The sequence below is a fragment of the Propithecus coquereli genome, unplaced genomic scaffold, assembly GCF_000956105.1.
Source record: "Propithecus coquereli isolate 6110/MARCELLA unplaced genomic scaffold, Pcoq_1.0 Scaffold42, whole genome shotgun sequence".
Classification (NCBI taxonomy): Eukaryota; Metazoa; Chordata; class Mammalia; order Primates; family Indriidae; genus Propithecus; species Propithecus coquereli.
Window position 1 is genome coordinate 401,740 of NW_012149952.1, and position 12,831 is coordinate 414,570.

The following is a 12,831-nucleotide window of genomic DNA, read 5'->3' on the forward strand; positions in this document are numbered from 1 at the left end:
CTCAGGCTGGTTTCGAACTCCTGAGCTCAAACAATCCGCCCGCCTCGGCCTCCCAGAGAGCTAGGATTACAGGCGTGAGCCACCGCGCCCGGCCAAGACTTGGGTTTTTTGATTGTTGAGAAACCTTGTGCCTCCATCCCCGTTCGAAAGAGGCATCTGCTTTCGAACGTTTGAACAGAAGTAACCACCACCCCAGCGCACACATCCCCATCCCCTGATTTCCTCACTGCTTCCCAGGAAAGGAGACCAAGGGAGAGCAGGCATTTCTCTCTGTACAGTTTTTAATTTTTTATTTTTTGATGTTTGTTGTTCAGATGAATGACACACTCAAGTTACAAAAATGGGGCCTTAAAAGAAGCACATTGTACAATGAACAAGCAGATTGGAGTTAAGAACACTGAAACGCTAACCCGCTACCACGAGAAGAGACAGGGCGAGGGTATAGGATGGGAAGGGCGGGGCTACCAACACAGGGGTCAGAACCGAAAGGGGGGCGAACTCGGTGGGAATGTAGGAAGGGCAGGTCTACTCCAGGGCCTCCTCGATTTCCGGATGCCACTTCTTGGGTCTCCCTTGCCCACTACTTGCCACCCCCTCTGACTTCCCTCACCCTCATTCCAACCTGGTTCTTCAAGTGAGTAGGTGAGATACCCCACACCAGAAAAGGCTGAGCCAAGCAGACCTTTCCAAGGGAGGGTGGTCACCTTACCCTAGTGCAGCCCTGGATTTGGGAGGTGATGGTGGCAGCAGTGGGACAAGAGGCCAGAAAGGAGTTGATCAAAGATCAGACCCCTGCTTTTCCCAAAGATTCCCTACCCTTTCCCCACTCCACCATGATCCAAAGGCCCTCCACGAGTTGTCGAGAGGCCCCCAGTCACCCTGCAATTATATAAATAAATAAATACTGAGCCCCTGGGCTTGGGGGACAGGTTGGGGGAGGGGCAGCAGGGGTAGAGGAGAGGAAAGAGGAGGAGGAGGGGAGGGAGGCAGAGGGGAGGGGTCACAGACATAGTAAATAGTTGTCTCCGTCCCAGCAACACTTCTGAATTTTTCTCTCCTTTTTTTTGTTTGTTTAACAAGGAGCTAACATCTCGAGGACAAATACTTAAAAATATACATTATTTTTTCTTTTTATTCCGCCTTTGTCATCATCGTCGTCTTGCTTTGGAGACTGCTGAGGTCAAAGTTCAAACCGCATGAAGGACCTGCGGCTTGGAGTTTTTTGTGTATTTTTTTTAATTTTTATTTTTAAATTTTTTTCACTTTTTTTTCCAACATATAAAAAGGTAGCGGAGTTGTCTGTGGGTTTTTTTTTTTTTAATGGTTAAATCTTTGGTTTGTTTCTTTTTTCTCTTGGAGGCCTTTATCTCTCGCACTTGCCTTTCCCACTCAGAGACCAGTGGGGGCCCGCGTGTCTCAATCTTGCTCACTCGGTCTCACTCTCTCTCTCACTCAGTTCCCCCTACCCTGGCCTAGAGGAGAGAGAGGCACCCTGGGCTTTGGGTGGGTGAGAGAAACTAGTCGGGTTTGGAGGTCACCCCGACTTGCCTAGTCCCTCACGGTATCTTCCCAGGCCCTCCCTTGGCCTTCCCCGGGGAGGAGATGGGTGGAAAACTCACATCCTTCCCCTCCTCCTGATCTTAGCCCCAACTCCTACAAGGGCTTGGGTTCCCCTATCCCTACCCACCCCCACACACATCCCGACCCCACCCCCCAGAAGAGAACAGAGAGAGGTGGTTTAGTTACTGGCATTTTTTTTTTTTTTTTGGCACAATTAAAAGGCCCACCATTAGGGTAGACCCAGTCTCTGTCCCTCCCTTATGCAGGAGGTCAGGGTTGGGGAGAAGAGAAATTCAGAGGGCTCCCCCTTGCTCCAATCCACTCCTCTCTCCTCTCTTTCTAGCCCAGGCCCCTGGCCCCCCACCTTAGACACCTAACCTAGCCCAGAGCCTGGCCTGGGGCTTTTCCCTCCCCATGCCCCACAGAAAGCTCCCCAGCCCTCCAACTCTCTCGCTCACACACAGACACACGGACACAGGCTCTGTACAGACCACAAAATAAAAACGATGAGATAGTTTTGTTTCCCGGAGTCGAGGGGGACCGGAGTGGAAGGGGCAGAGGGGGGTGGGGGGGCGTGAATTCCCCCGTCACCTTCCCAACCCTGGCTCCCTCCAGCCCCCCAGCCCCTTGCCCTGGCTGGCCCCCAGCCAACGATATTTGGTTTCCTTTTTTAACATTAAAGTTCTATGAGGTATTTGGTGCCTTATCTCGAGTCCTCGGGGGAGGGGGGCCCAGGGGGGAGACCTGGGGCTCACCTGCCCCTCCCTCCCTCCCACCCCCTTCCCAATATTTGGTTTCACAGCTGTAGTTAAAGCTTGGGATTTGGTTATTTTTTTCCCCCTCCCAGGAATTTTCTTTTTTCTTGCTTTACTTTTCCCAGTTGTGGGGGTTGGATGGGGAGGGTCCCCAGTACTCCCGGCTGTACAGGGGTCCCTCCACCAATGTCAGGGCATCTGCCCCATCCCTGCCCCTGCTTCCTCCTCTGCTCTTTGCCCCACTCCCCCACACTGGGGTGGGAGAGGTCCCAGGTGGTGGGACTTGACGGGGAGGAAGCAGGACGAAGTGGGTGGTGGTGAGTCCTGGATTTTCTTTTTTTTTTTCCTTTTTTGTTTTTGTTTTTTTTTTGGTCTAGAATCATAGTTTTTGTTTGAGTCATCTCCACCATGCCTTCCATGCTGCCTGTCTTCTCGGAGGGGGTTTTTGGTTGTAATTCCTTTCATTTTGCTCTGCTCAAATGTCCTTCCTATCTGGTCAGGAGCCCTCGGCCCCCTCTCTACCCTCGGGCTGGGGCCCAGGCCCTCTCGCCAATCCCTTCTCTCTTCAGGAAATAAACATGGACAAACTCAGAGGTAGGGTAAGGGCAGGGAGTCGGTTCGGCGGAGATGCTTACATTCCGGCGAGGATGGGTCGACACGGTGCCAGGCCCCATCGGTGCCAGGGTTGGGGGGGCGGCCACTCCACCGCTGCCCAGAGAAGGCACCCGGAGGTCCCTGCAACGGCCGAGTCTCTGCTGCCTCCATGGCCCAGCCCAACAGTTTCATTTCCCGGGTGGGAGAAGGGAGACAAGAAAAAAAGAGAACGCTGAGGCCTGGGGCTCCGTCTTGCTCTCCCCGGAGTGTCCAGCAGAAAGGGGAGGCCACCCGGCTTCCCCTCCCTCTGCTCAGGCCCAGCGGCCGCTGGGCTCCACTCAGACTTCAATGGCTCGCGTCCTTCACAGCGACACTTTGGTTTGAGGAGAGACACAGAAAGAATGAGGTTGAGAGAGGTGAGAGAAGAGCCAAGGAAGAGGAAGGAGAGGGAAGGGAGAGAAAGAAGAGGGAGACAGAGAGGAGAGAGGACAGAAGAGAACAGAAAAAGAAATCAAAAGAAATCAAACCACCCAACAGTTGTTAGTTTTCCTTCGTCCATTCTTTTTGCTCTTACTCCTTTTTTTTTTTCCTGTCTTTTTTTTTTAAAGCTTTTTCAGTTGATTGGGGGGGCGGGGAGTTTGGGGCTCTTCACCCCTGTCCCTGACACCCTCTCTCAGCCCAGCCCACCCGCTTCCATCCGCCCTGGCAGGGACAGGCCCTGCCCCAGCCGCCCCCTCCGGCTTTCCCAAAGACGACGTCCATGAGGTATTTGTGAAGAGAAAGAAGCATCCGTCCTTCCATCCGCCTTGGGGACCAAGGGCTTGGCTCCACCTCGCGGCTCCTTCTTCTTCTCGAAGAGTCCTTGTCTTCTTTCCCTTTTATATATATATATATATATCTATAAATTCTTTTTCTTTTCTAGTTTAAATTTATTGTTTGTTTGGTTTTCTGTTTTTGTTTTTTGGTTCAAAACTTTGTTGGCCTCCACAACGGCAGGAGGGCAAGGTGGCTCCCGGTGGCGTCTCTCCTCCGTCCCCTGCCGAGGCGCGTCCAGGGCTGGACACACACAGGGTTCAGCCAAGACTGGTGGAGGTCTCGTGGGAGTGGTGACCACCACCGCGCCCTCTCGGATGGGGACCACAGGTCATGGCACTGTCCCTGCCACGGGGACCCTGATGGGGATGCCGTCTCGACGACCCCCACTACCAGGGTGCGTGCGTGTGTGCGTGTGGGGGAGGAGAGGCATTCGCCAGTATCAGAGGGGCACAGGGTGGGAAGAGCGAGGCGAGTTCTCTTTTTGGTTTCTGGTTAATGTCAAAGAACGTGAAGGATCCCACGGATAGGCACTGGAATATGAAATTTTTTTTTCAGGGAAACTGACAGACAAGATGGAAAAAAAGACAACTTGAATGGCCTCACCTCATCCCCTCTTGTCTGAAATGTCCACCTTCCCACGGGCCGGGGAGGGCGTAGATTCCAGAGCAGAGAAGGAGACAGGGTTGAGGAGGGACTTGTGAGAGCTAGAACTTGGCAAAATGGCCTAGCCCACCCTTCAAAGGGGAAGAAGGGGAGGACAGGGGATGAAACCTCATCCCCAGGCCTTCCCCTGAACTCTCCCCTGGCTGGGGGGAGAGAGGAGGTTAAAGCAAGACCCCCTGCCCAGATGGGGAGAGCTGGGGGGCCAGGGAGGGGGGGACACATGATAGGGACACATTCTGTTGAGCACAATGCTAAAAATTCTGTACATCCTTTGGATGAAGCTACTGAATATTTGGTGTAAGGTTGTTCAGGCCCTTTCTCTTTCACCTTCTGGAAAAGAACATTTGGCGGCTGGTTCCGAGCCCCAGCCCGTCTGCCCTAGGCTGTGCCCTGTCTTCGCTGGCCCAGGGCTGGGGGCTGGGGCCAGGAGGCTGGCATATTCTCTTTTTCCTTCTGTAGCCCCCGCGGGGGGAGGCAGGGTTGGGGGTTGGCCCCATAGCCAGGGCTCGGTGGCGTGAGGTCCGAACTGCCAAGGCTCCTCCGCCCCTGGCTGGGGCTCTTATTTGGTGTCGTAGCAGTGAGGGTGAGCACACTGAGGTCTGGCTCGAGACTGGTTTTTGGTTGATTTGATTTTGTAGGGGGTTTTTTGGTTTGTTTTTTGGTTTTTCTTTTTTGTCTGTTTGTTTTTCACCTCTGGTTCCTTTGGGGCAGCTGGTTTCTGTTGTGATTATTTTTGGTTTTCTTTTTTGTTGGTTGGTTTCTTTCCTTTTTTTTTTTTTTTTTGGTTGGTTGGGATTTTTTTGGTCTTTCCTCCCTTGTCACTCCTGCTCCGAGGTCCCTCTGCATCCCCGCCGCTGGCCTCCTCGCCCTCTTCCTGGGCGGGGGACCTAGGTGGGGGTCAGAGGAGTAGGAGGGGAGGCATGGCAGGCCCTCACTCAGGCTTGGACCCTGCCTCGGGTCCCCCTGAGCCTCCAGGGGTCTGTGCTGCCGCCTCGCTGCAAGTGGAGGAGGAGGAGGAGGAGGAGGAGGATGAAGAGGATGAGGAGAGGCCAGGAGACTTGCTGGAGATGGAGGCTGCCACAGCTGCAGCTGCTGCAGAGACCAGGCCCACGCCAGGCGGGGCACTGAGCAGGGGCAGCCCCGCGTGGTTCAAGAAGAGCGGCGAGGTCACCAGGCCAGGGCTCCCTGGGGCCGCACCGGCTGCCCCCAGCACCAGGTTCCCGCTGCCATCAAGGCTGGTAAGGGGCAGGGTTCCACCAGAGGCCAGGGCTGGCGGAGAGAGAGAGAGGCTAGGCTGGGGGCACGCCGGGCCAGGGGAGACCTTCGCCTTCCAGCGTCCTGCCCAGAGTGCCCCCCGTCTTCCCATCTGTTCCCCCGGCCCCCATCAGCACCCCTCACACCTTCCCCAAAGGCGAGATGGGTATGGAGAGGCGAGCGATGCAGTGAGCGGGGGCAGGATGGCATGGCTGGAGCAGCAATGGGGGGGCTCGAGGCCCCGGGGGGCAGGGCTGGTGATGATGGGAGTGACATGAGGCGGCACGCACCTTGGATAGTGGCCAAAGGGTTGTTGCTCATGAGGGCTGGACTCAGCCCGGAGCTCAACCCCACCATTGTGCTTCTGCAAGAGGCAAAGCAGAGGCGTTAGCAGGGGCAGGGATCCACCAGCAGAATTGGGGTGCAGCGCCCCACCCTGAAAGCAGCAGTGACCGTGCTTCTCCCCACAGCCTCCCCACCTGCACCCACTTACCCCGTGCTGGGGTTCAGGCCTGACAAGCCAATAGCCGAGTGGCTGCCTTGAGGGCTGGGGTTTGTGCTGTTGGTGGTGGCCGGGGGTGGGGGAGTGACAGAGGGGATGGAATTGAGGGGGGGCGCGGCCCCGCCCCCGCCCCCACCCCCTCCGGCTGTCCGGCTGGGGTGGAGCGTCCCCACAGCTGAGGATAAGGTAGTAACTGCCAGAGAGAGACAGAGAGATGGGGTCTTCAGCTTCCACTCGTCCCCCACCAAGGAACTCGTGGCCAAGTACTTGTCTCCCCCACCCAGCTCACGCAGCATCTCCTGTCAGAACAGACCTAGACCTTCCTGCCCTCTCTTCCCAGAGCTATTTCTTTGTGCCTCTGCCATGGTGACAGCAATCACAATAATCAAAGTAAGAGCAGCTGTCACCTACTGAGCCCGTGCCCTGTGCCAGATGCACTGGTACTACACATGCCCCGCCCTGCACCAATTTCACACGGACAAGGAGACAAAGCCCTATGGCTCCCTCTAGAGGCCAGGGAAGGGGCATAGGGTGCAAGGCAGGCAGCTGGCAGCTCAGGATGGGCAACCTGGGAGGGCAAGGAACCCAGACTCTGGGATAGAAATTCCTGTGCCCTTGGGCGAGTGCTTTAACCTTTCTGACCTTCCGATCTCTCATCTGGAAAATGGGGCTAATAATAGGACCTATCTCATAAAATGGGTGTGATAATTAAATCGGTCAATATACTTTTTGCTTTTTAAGAGACAGGGTCTCACTGTTGCCTGGGCTGGAGCGCAGAGGCTATACACAGGCACGGTCATAGCTCACTGCGGCCTCCTACTCCTGGGTTCAAGTATCCTGCGTCAGCCTCCCAAGTAGCTGGGACTACAGGCTTGTGCCACCACACTCGGCTGATAAAGAGCTTAGAACACGCCAGGCATGCCCTTACTACTTTATAAATCTCCACTTATTATTTCTTAACCTGGGGAGGGGCAAAATGGTGTTTGTTTTATATTATTCTTTTTTTTTTTTTTTTGAGACAGAGTCTTACTGTGTTGCCCAGGCTAGAGTGCCGTGGCATCAGCCTAGCTCACAGCAACCTCAAACTCCTGGGCTCAAGCGATCCTCCTGCCTCAGCCTCCCGAGTAGCTGGGACTACAGGCATGCGCCACCATGCCTGGCTAGTTTTTTCTATATATTTTTAGTTGTCCGATTAATTTCTTTCTATTTTTAGTAGAGACGGGGTCTCGCTCTTGCTCAGGCTGGTTTCAAACTCCTGAGCTCAAACAATCCGCCCGCCTCGGCCTCCCAGAGAGCTAGGATTACAGGCGTGAGCCACTGCGCCCGCCCTATATTATTCTTTTATATTACTCTCACATATGGAGCTAAACATGCCCTGTCTCGGTAAGGGGGAAAAGGGGACTTTGGGTACAAGAGTACACATACACACATACATGCTTATACGTATATGTTTATGTATACATCTTCTGTATGTGTTACACATTTACAATAACATTTTAAAAGCAGAGGCTCAGGGAGGTAAAGTAATTTTTTTTTTTTTTTTGATACAGGGTCTCACTGTGTCACCCAGGGTGGAGTGCAGTGACACGATCATAGCTCACTGTAACATTGAATTCCTGGGCTCCAGCGATCCTCCTGCCTCAGTCTCCTGAGTAGCTGGGACTATAGGCATGTGCCACCACACCCTGCTAATTTTTCTATTTTTTGTAGAGACAGGGTCCTGATATGTTGCTCAGGCTGGTCTCAAACTCCTAGCCTCAAATGATCCTCCCACCTCGGCCTCCCAAAGTGCTGGAATCACAAGTATGAGTCACCGCACCCAACCTGAAGGTAACTTCTTAAATTCACACAGCTTATAAATGACAGAGGCCAGGCCCCAAACCGAAGCGCCTCACCTTTTAGCAACTCCATGCGTTTCTCATGAAATTGTGGAGCAAATTAAAGCCAAGTTGCTCTCTCATAGGAGGGGTGGGGCCTGCCCCTCCCCTCTATCCCTCCCATGACCCCCACACCCCCAGGCCCAGCCTTGAGTTCCGTGGATGCCCAGAGCCACGTGAGAACCTCAGGCTCCAGCCTGTGCTACGTCCTCCCAGTCCCCCCTCACCGACTTCTACCCTCCCTGACCTGTTGTGCTCAGACTGCTGGAAGCTTGGGACAATGGTAAGGTCCCCGCGCCCCCTTGGGGTGTGACCTGGGGAGAGAGGAAAGGAGGTATGGTTACGTCACTGTCTCCCAGAAACCCTGTGATGCTCTTTGTGGGTCTAACTCCCGCTCCTCTGCCCCCAGGTGGGGGAAAGGGGGCTTTGGGTACAATGCTGCATTTGTGTTATTCCATGTGTTTTCCATCGTATCTGTCTTCACCTTTACCCCGGTGATCCTGAGCCACAAGCAGGAAGGAATAATTCGCAATTGAGAGTGCTCCCCATCTCTCGTCTGACCCTGTCCAGCCTGGCCAGTCTCTGCAGTGCTGCATCCTGTCTGCAGCCACAGTGCCCCTGAAGAGCCAGTGCTCTCTCTGTGCCTGCTGTCGTCGGTTCTGCAAAACTGAAAATCCCTTCCTTCCATTGACCTTTTAAGAGTGGAGTTTGCAAGCAATGCAGGAGAAACCGTTCAAAGTGACCCAGGCAAGGAAGGAGCCAGTCTAAAGTGTGTGTATGGAGAGGGGGGGATTTATGAGGCTAAATTGACAGAAACCTTTGTGTCAGAGTGCTGGGATGTCATATTACTTGATCTTCTGGTACCATCTACCAGCTTTTTTCTCAGCCTCCCGCCCTCCAGTTTCACCTTTACATCAGCCCCAGAAGCCTCACTAAATTTAGCCTAACCTTCCCCAGCTCAAAATCCCTCCATAGCCCCTCACTGCCCATGGTTCGAGTTCAAGCTCCTCATCTTGAAACCTGGGGTGTCTGCCCCCCGCCCGCCCCCTCATTCATATACATTGCAGCTCCGGCCACACTCAGTTGCACTGGAGTTCCTCAAATCAGGCTGGGGACACTCTGGCTTCAAGGCCTTTGTGCACACTGGTCCCTTTGCCTGGAAGGCCCTTCTCCTTCTTCACGGGGCTGTAACACTCTCTCATCCTTTATGACTCAGCCCAGACAGTCCCTCCTCTTTCCACACCACTCCAGGCAGGGGCTCCTCTCTGGAGTGTCACAGCCCTTTCCATGAATGGAAATAAAAGGATGGAATAAAAGATGTCCCAGTTGTGTCCGATATCAAGTGGGTCTGTGTGCACCTGTGGACTTACAAGTACACCCATGGGTGTGATGATGTCCCTGCAGGGTAAATAAGCACCTCTGCCTGTCTCTTCATGGCTGTGAGCCTGTGTCCCTACCTGGACCATGCCCCTAGACATATGTATCCATCGCTGCGTGGCTATGTCCCTGTGATAACTCTGTGTCTGGCTATGTCAATGTGTATCTGGGGGTGCATGTATCCCCCACATAAGATCACAGCTCCCTGGAAATTATGTGTTCCTGTGCGACTGTGCTCCATCTGTGTGACAGCCCGTCCCCAGTAGTGACTCCCTGCCTCTGTTCTAGGCTCTGTGGGCAACCAGGTAGAGTGTGCTTTCACACCGGTGCCTGCCGAGCTTTGCGCTTTCCCGCCCCCCAGAGGCCTCCCGGTACCATGTGGGGGCTGTAGCTGGCCGGCTTCCCCGGGCTGGGCAGCATGGGGGCCGCACTGCAGGGGTTGATGCGTTTCTCCTTCTGGCGCCGGTTGCAGAACCAGACGCGAATCACTTCTTTCTCCATGTGCAGCTGCTCGGCGATCAGCAGGATCTCCTCTGAGGTAGGCTTCTGGTTCTGCGGGGGCAGAGGGCTCATTAGCCCCGGGCCCATCCGCCCACCACCCCTCAGGGCCACCCGGGACGGTGGGGGCCTCACCGCTAGAAAACTCTTCTCTAAGGCGAAGCGGACGTTTGTTTCGATGCTGGTCCTCTTCTTGCGTCTCCGGCCGGGCAGCCCGTCGAAACCCAGGCTGGGGCTGCTCAGCTGGTTGGGGCTGGGCAGGCTTGAGTCCACAGACATAGTCTCTGTGCCCGGGAGGAAACGAGGGCGTGAGAGGGCGCCTCCCCCGGCGCAGCCCGCCCCCCGCGCGGGAGCCCCAGCCTAGTCCCACCTGCGTCGTTGAGCCACTTCTCCAGGAGGGGCTTGAGTTTGCACATGTTCTTGAAGCTCAGGTTGAGGGCCTCGAAGCGTGAAATGGTCGTCTGGCTGAAGTCGTTTCCGTAGAGCTTGCCCATCGCCAGGCCCACATCACCCTGGGCCGGTAGGGCGGGCATGGGGCGGAGGTCAGGGCGGGGCCTTCCGGCGCGGGGCTCACCCCACCCGCCCGGGCCACGCCCCTCCCCGCCCGCCATCTGGCCACGCCCACCGCCAGCCTGCCAAATGGCCCCACACCTGCGTGAAGCCCAGCTTGATGCGGCGCTGCTTGAAGGTGCGGGCGAACTGCTCCAGTTCCTCCAGATCACTGGGCTCCTCGGGGTGGGATGGCGGCTCCAAGCATTTGGGGGGCTGCGGGTGCGAGAGGTGCGGGTCGGGCAGCGTGGAGCGGGTCACGGCCTGGTGGGGTGGGCAGGTGGGTGGGATGCAGGACGGAGGACCAGGACGGGGGCTCAGCAATGAGTGCACAGTCCCCCGCCCTCCCTCTCTGCGGTCCAGCTTCTTCCTGCAGACTCCCCTCCACCTGCCCCAGGAGGCCCCTCCACACTCATTGTGGGTCCCTTTAAAGGTTTGACTCTGCCGCCCTACATGGGTCCTCTTGTTGCCTGGAACTCTGCACTGTCCCTTCAAGCCTGCGAACTCCCAGAAGGAGCCACTAGGTTCATTTGGCCAGGGCTGTCTTCCTGGAGCTGGGAGTGGTGGTTTTATCCTCCTCTCAGGCTGGGGAATCAAGGACTGGCTCTTGCCACGGAATTGGTGGGTACCTCAGATAACCTTCTTACTTCATGGGCCTCACTTTCCCTCTCTACAGGATGGGAACAATCACTGCTGCTCAGCCTACCCAATGGGGCTGTTGAGAGAATCCGGTTAAAAATGAGTATGTTGTCCAAACCCATAGAATGTACACCACTAAGAGTGAGCTCTAATGTAAACTGTGAACTTTGGGTGACGATGATGTGTCGTTGTAGGTTCATTAATTGTTACATAGATTCCACTTGGGTTGGGAATGTTGGTAATGGCAGAGGCTGTGCATGAGTGGGGGCAGAAGGTAGGAGATATCTCTGTATCTTCCACTCAATTTTGCCGTGAATCTAAAACTGCTCTAAAAAAATTTAAGTCTTAAAAAAGTGAGTAGATTGCAAATAAAGTAAAAGTAAAAAAAAAAAAAAAAGCACCAGTTCCATTTGGAATGCTTCATTACCCTAAAAATAAAAGCTCTGAAGCAGGTGGTGGGTGCAGGGATGTTCGTCACCCAGTTCCTTGATTTGTTACCCAAAACGCAGGGGCCAGATGTGTTTTGGAATTCAGAAGTTTTTCAGTTTTTAGAAAGCCTACATAGGGCATAAATCACAGATAATGTGACCCAGCGCCCTCCATCAGGGTCAGAGCATTACCCCGCAATCAGACACATTAACAGCTCTGCAGCAGCAGGAATACCACACCAAGAGGAATAAAGAAAAGTCATACACTGCCTCATGTCAGGGCAGGGCAGCTTTTGCAGCCAAATGAGTTCTGATGTCAACGTTACAAGAACAAATTGACTTTCAGAGCATTTTGGATTTCAGAACTGCAACTAAAACCTCTATTAGTCTCTAAACTTTTTGGTCTTTCTGAAATAATTCATATATTTTTTGAAAGGGCTGTAAACAAAACTGAGCGGGAAGAAGGCTTGAAATTTGTAAAGGGTAGTGAAAGATTATTATTAAAGTCTAGAACCCAGGCATCAAACTGAAAAAAGGCCTGGGGGTCCAGGCGCTGAGGTGGCCTGAAGAGCTGGCATTTGGAATGCTTCATTACCCTAAAAATAGAAGATCTGAAGCATAGGTCCTGCCTATGAGGACCCTGCTCCTGCCAGTGGCCAAGCCAGCTGCTCGCTGCCACCAAGCCACTACGTGGACACAGATCCAGTCTTGCCAGATCTTCTGGTTTGTCAAGCGAAGCTTGAAATCTGGTGCTTTCTGGGAATTTAGTTGACATTGGCCAAATAAAACACATTTGTGGGCCCTGTTTTCGGTCTCTGGTCTAAGAAGCAGATGTGAATTAGTACCTAACAGACACCTTGCTCTGAGAACCCTCCAGTTGCTGTGCTGGAAGAGATTCGAGGCATTCATAACCTACAGGTTTACAAACTCCTGAAATTTCATGTGTTTGTGAGCATGTGCATTTCAGGGGGATCTAAATCTTTCATCAGATTCTCAGAGGGTTAACCCTTAACCCTGAAAGGGTTAAGAACCACTAGTCTGGCTGGGCGCAGTGGCTCACACCTGTAATCCTACTACTCTGGGAGGCTAAGGTGGGAGGATTGCTTGAGCTTAGGAGTTCGAGACCAGGCTGAGCAAGAGCGAGACCCTATCTCTACTAAAAATAGAAAAATTAGCTGGGTGTCATGGCTCACGCCTGTAGTCCCAGCTACTGGGGAGGCTGAGACAGGAGGCTCGCTTGAGCCCAGGAGTTTGAGGTTGCAGTGAGCTATGATGACGCCACTGCACTCTACCTGGGGCAGAGGAGCGAGACTCTGTCT

At 54.1% G+C, this 12,831-nt stretch overlaps 1 protein-coding gene across 3 annotated transcripts in view; it reads right to left on the bottom strand.

The window, feature by feature from the left end:
• Nucleotides 1-261: 261 nt before the first annotated feature.
• POU2F2 (POU class 2 homeobox 2) overlaps nucleotides 262-12,831 on the bottom strand; it is a 37,287-nt gene continuing 24,717 nt past the window's right edge. Inside the window, exons 8-14 of one of the 3 annotated variants that reach the window (XM_012653353.1) lie at nucleotides 10,548-10,661; nucleotides 10,267-10,408; nucleotides 10,032-10,180; nucleotides 9,774-9,950; nucleotides 8,269-8,335; nucleotides 6,136-6,201; nucleotides 262-5,657 (exon numbers count right to left, since the gene is read on the bottom strand). In XM_012653353.1, coding sequence (XP_012508807.1) covers nucleotides 6,149-6,201; nucleotides 8,269-8,335; nucleotides 9,774-9,950; nucleotides 10,032-10,180; nucleotides 10,267-10,408; nucleotides 10,548-10,661 — 702 coding nt within the window. In that variant the 3' untranslated portion in view covers nucleotides 262-5,657; nucleotides 6,136-6,148. Of the gene's footprint in view, nucleotides 5,658-6,135; nucleotides 6,338-8,268; nucleotides 8,336-9,773; nucleotides 9,951-10,031; nucleotides 10,181-10,266; nucleotides 10,409-10,547; nucleotides 10,710-12,831 lie in introns of all 3 variants that reach the window. The other 2 variants (XM_012653352.1, XM_012653351.1) reach the window with 2 other exon arrangements.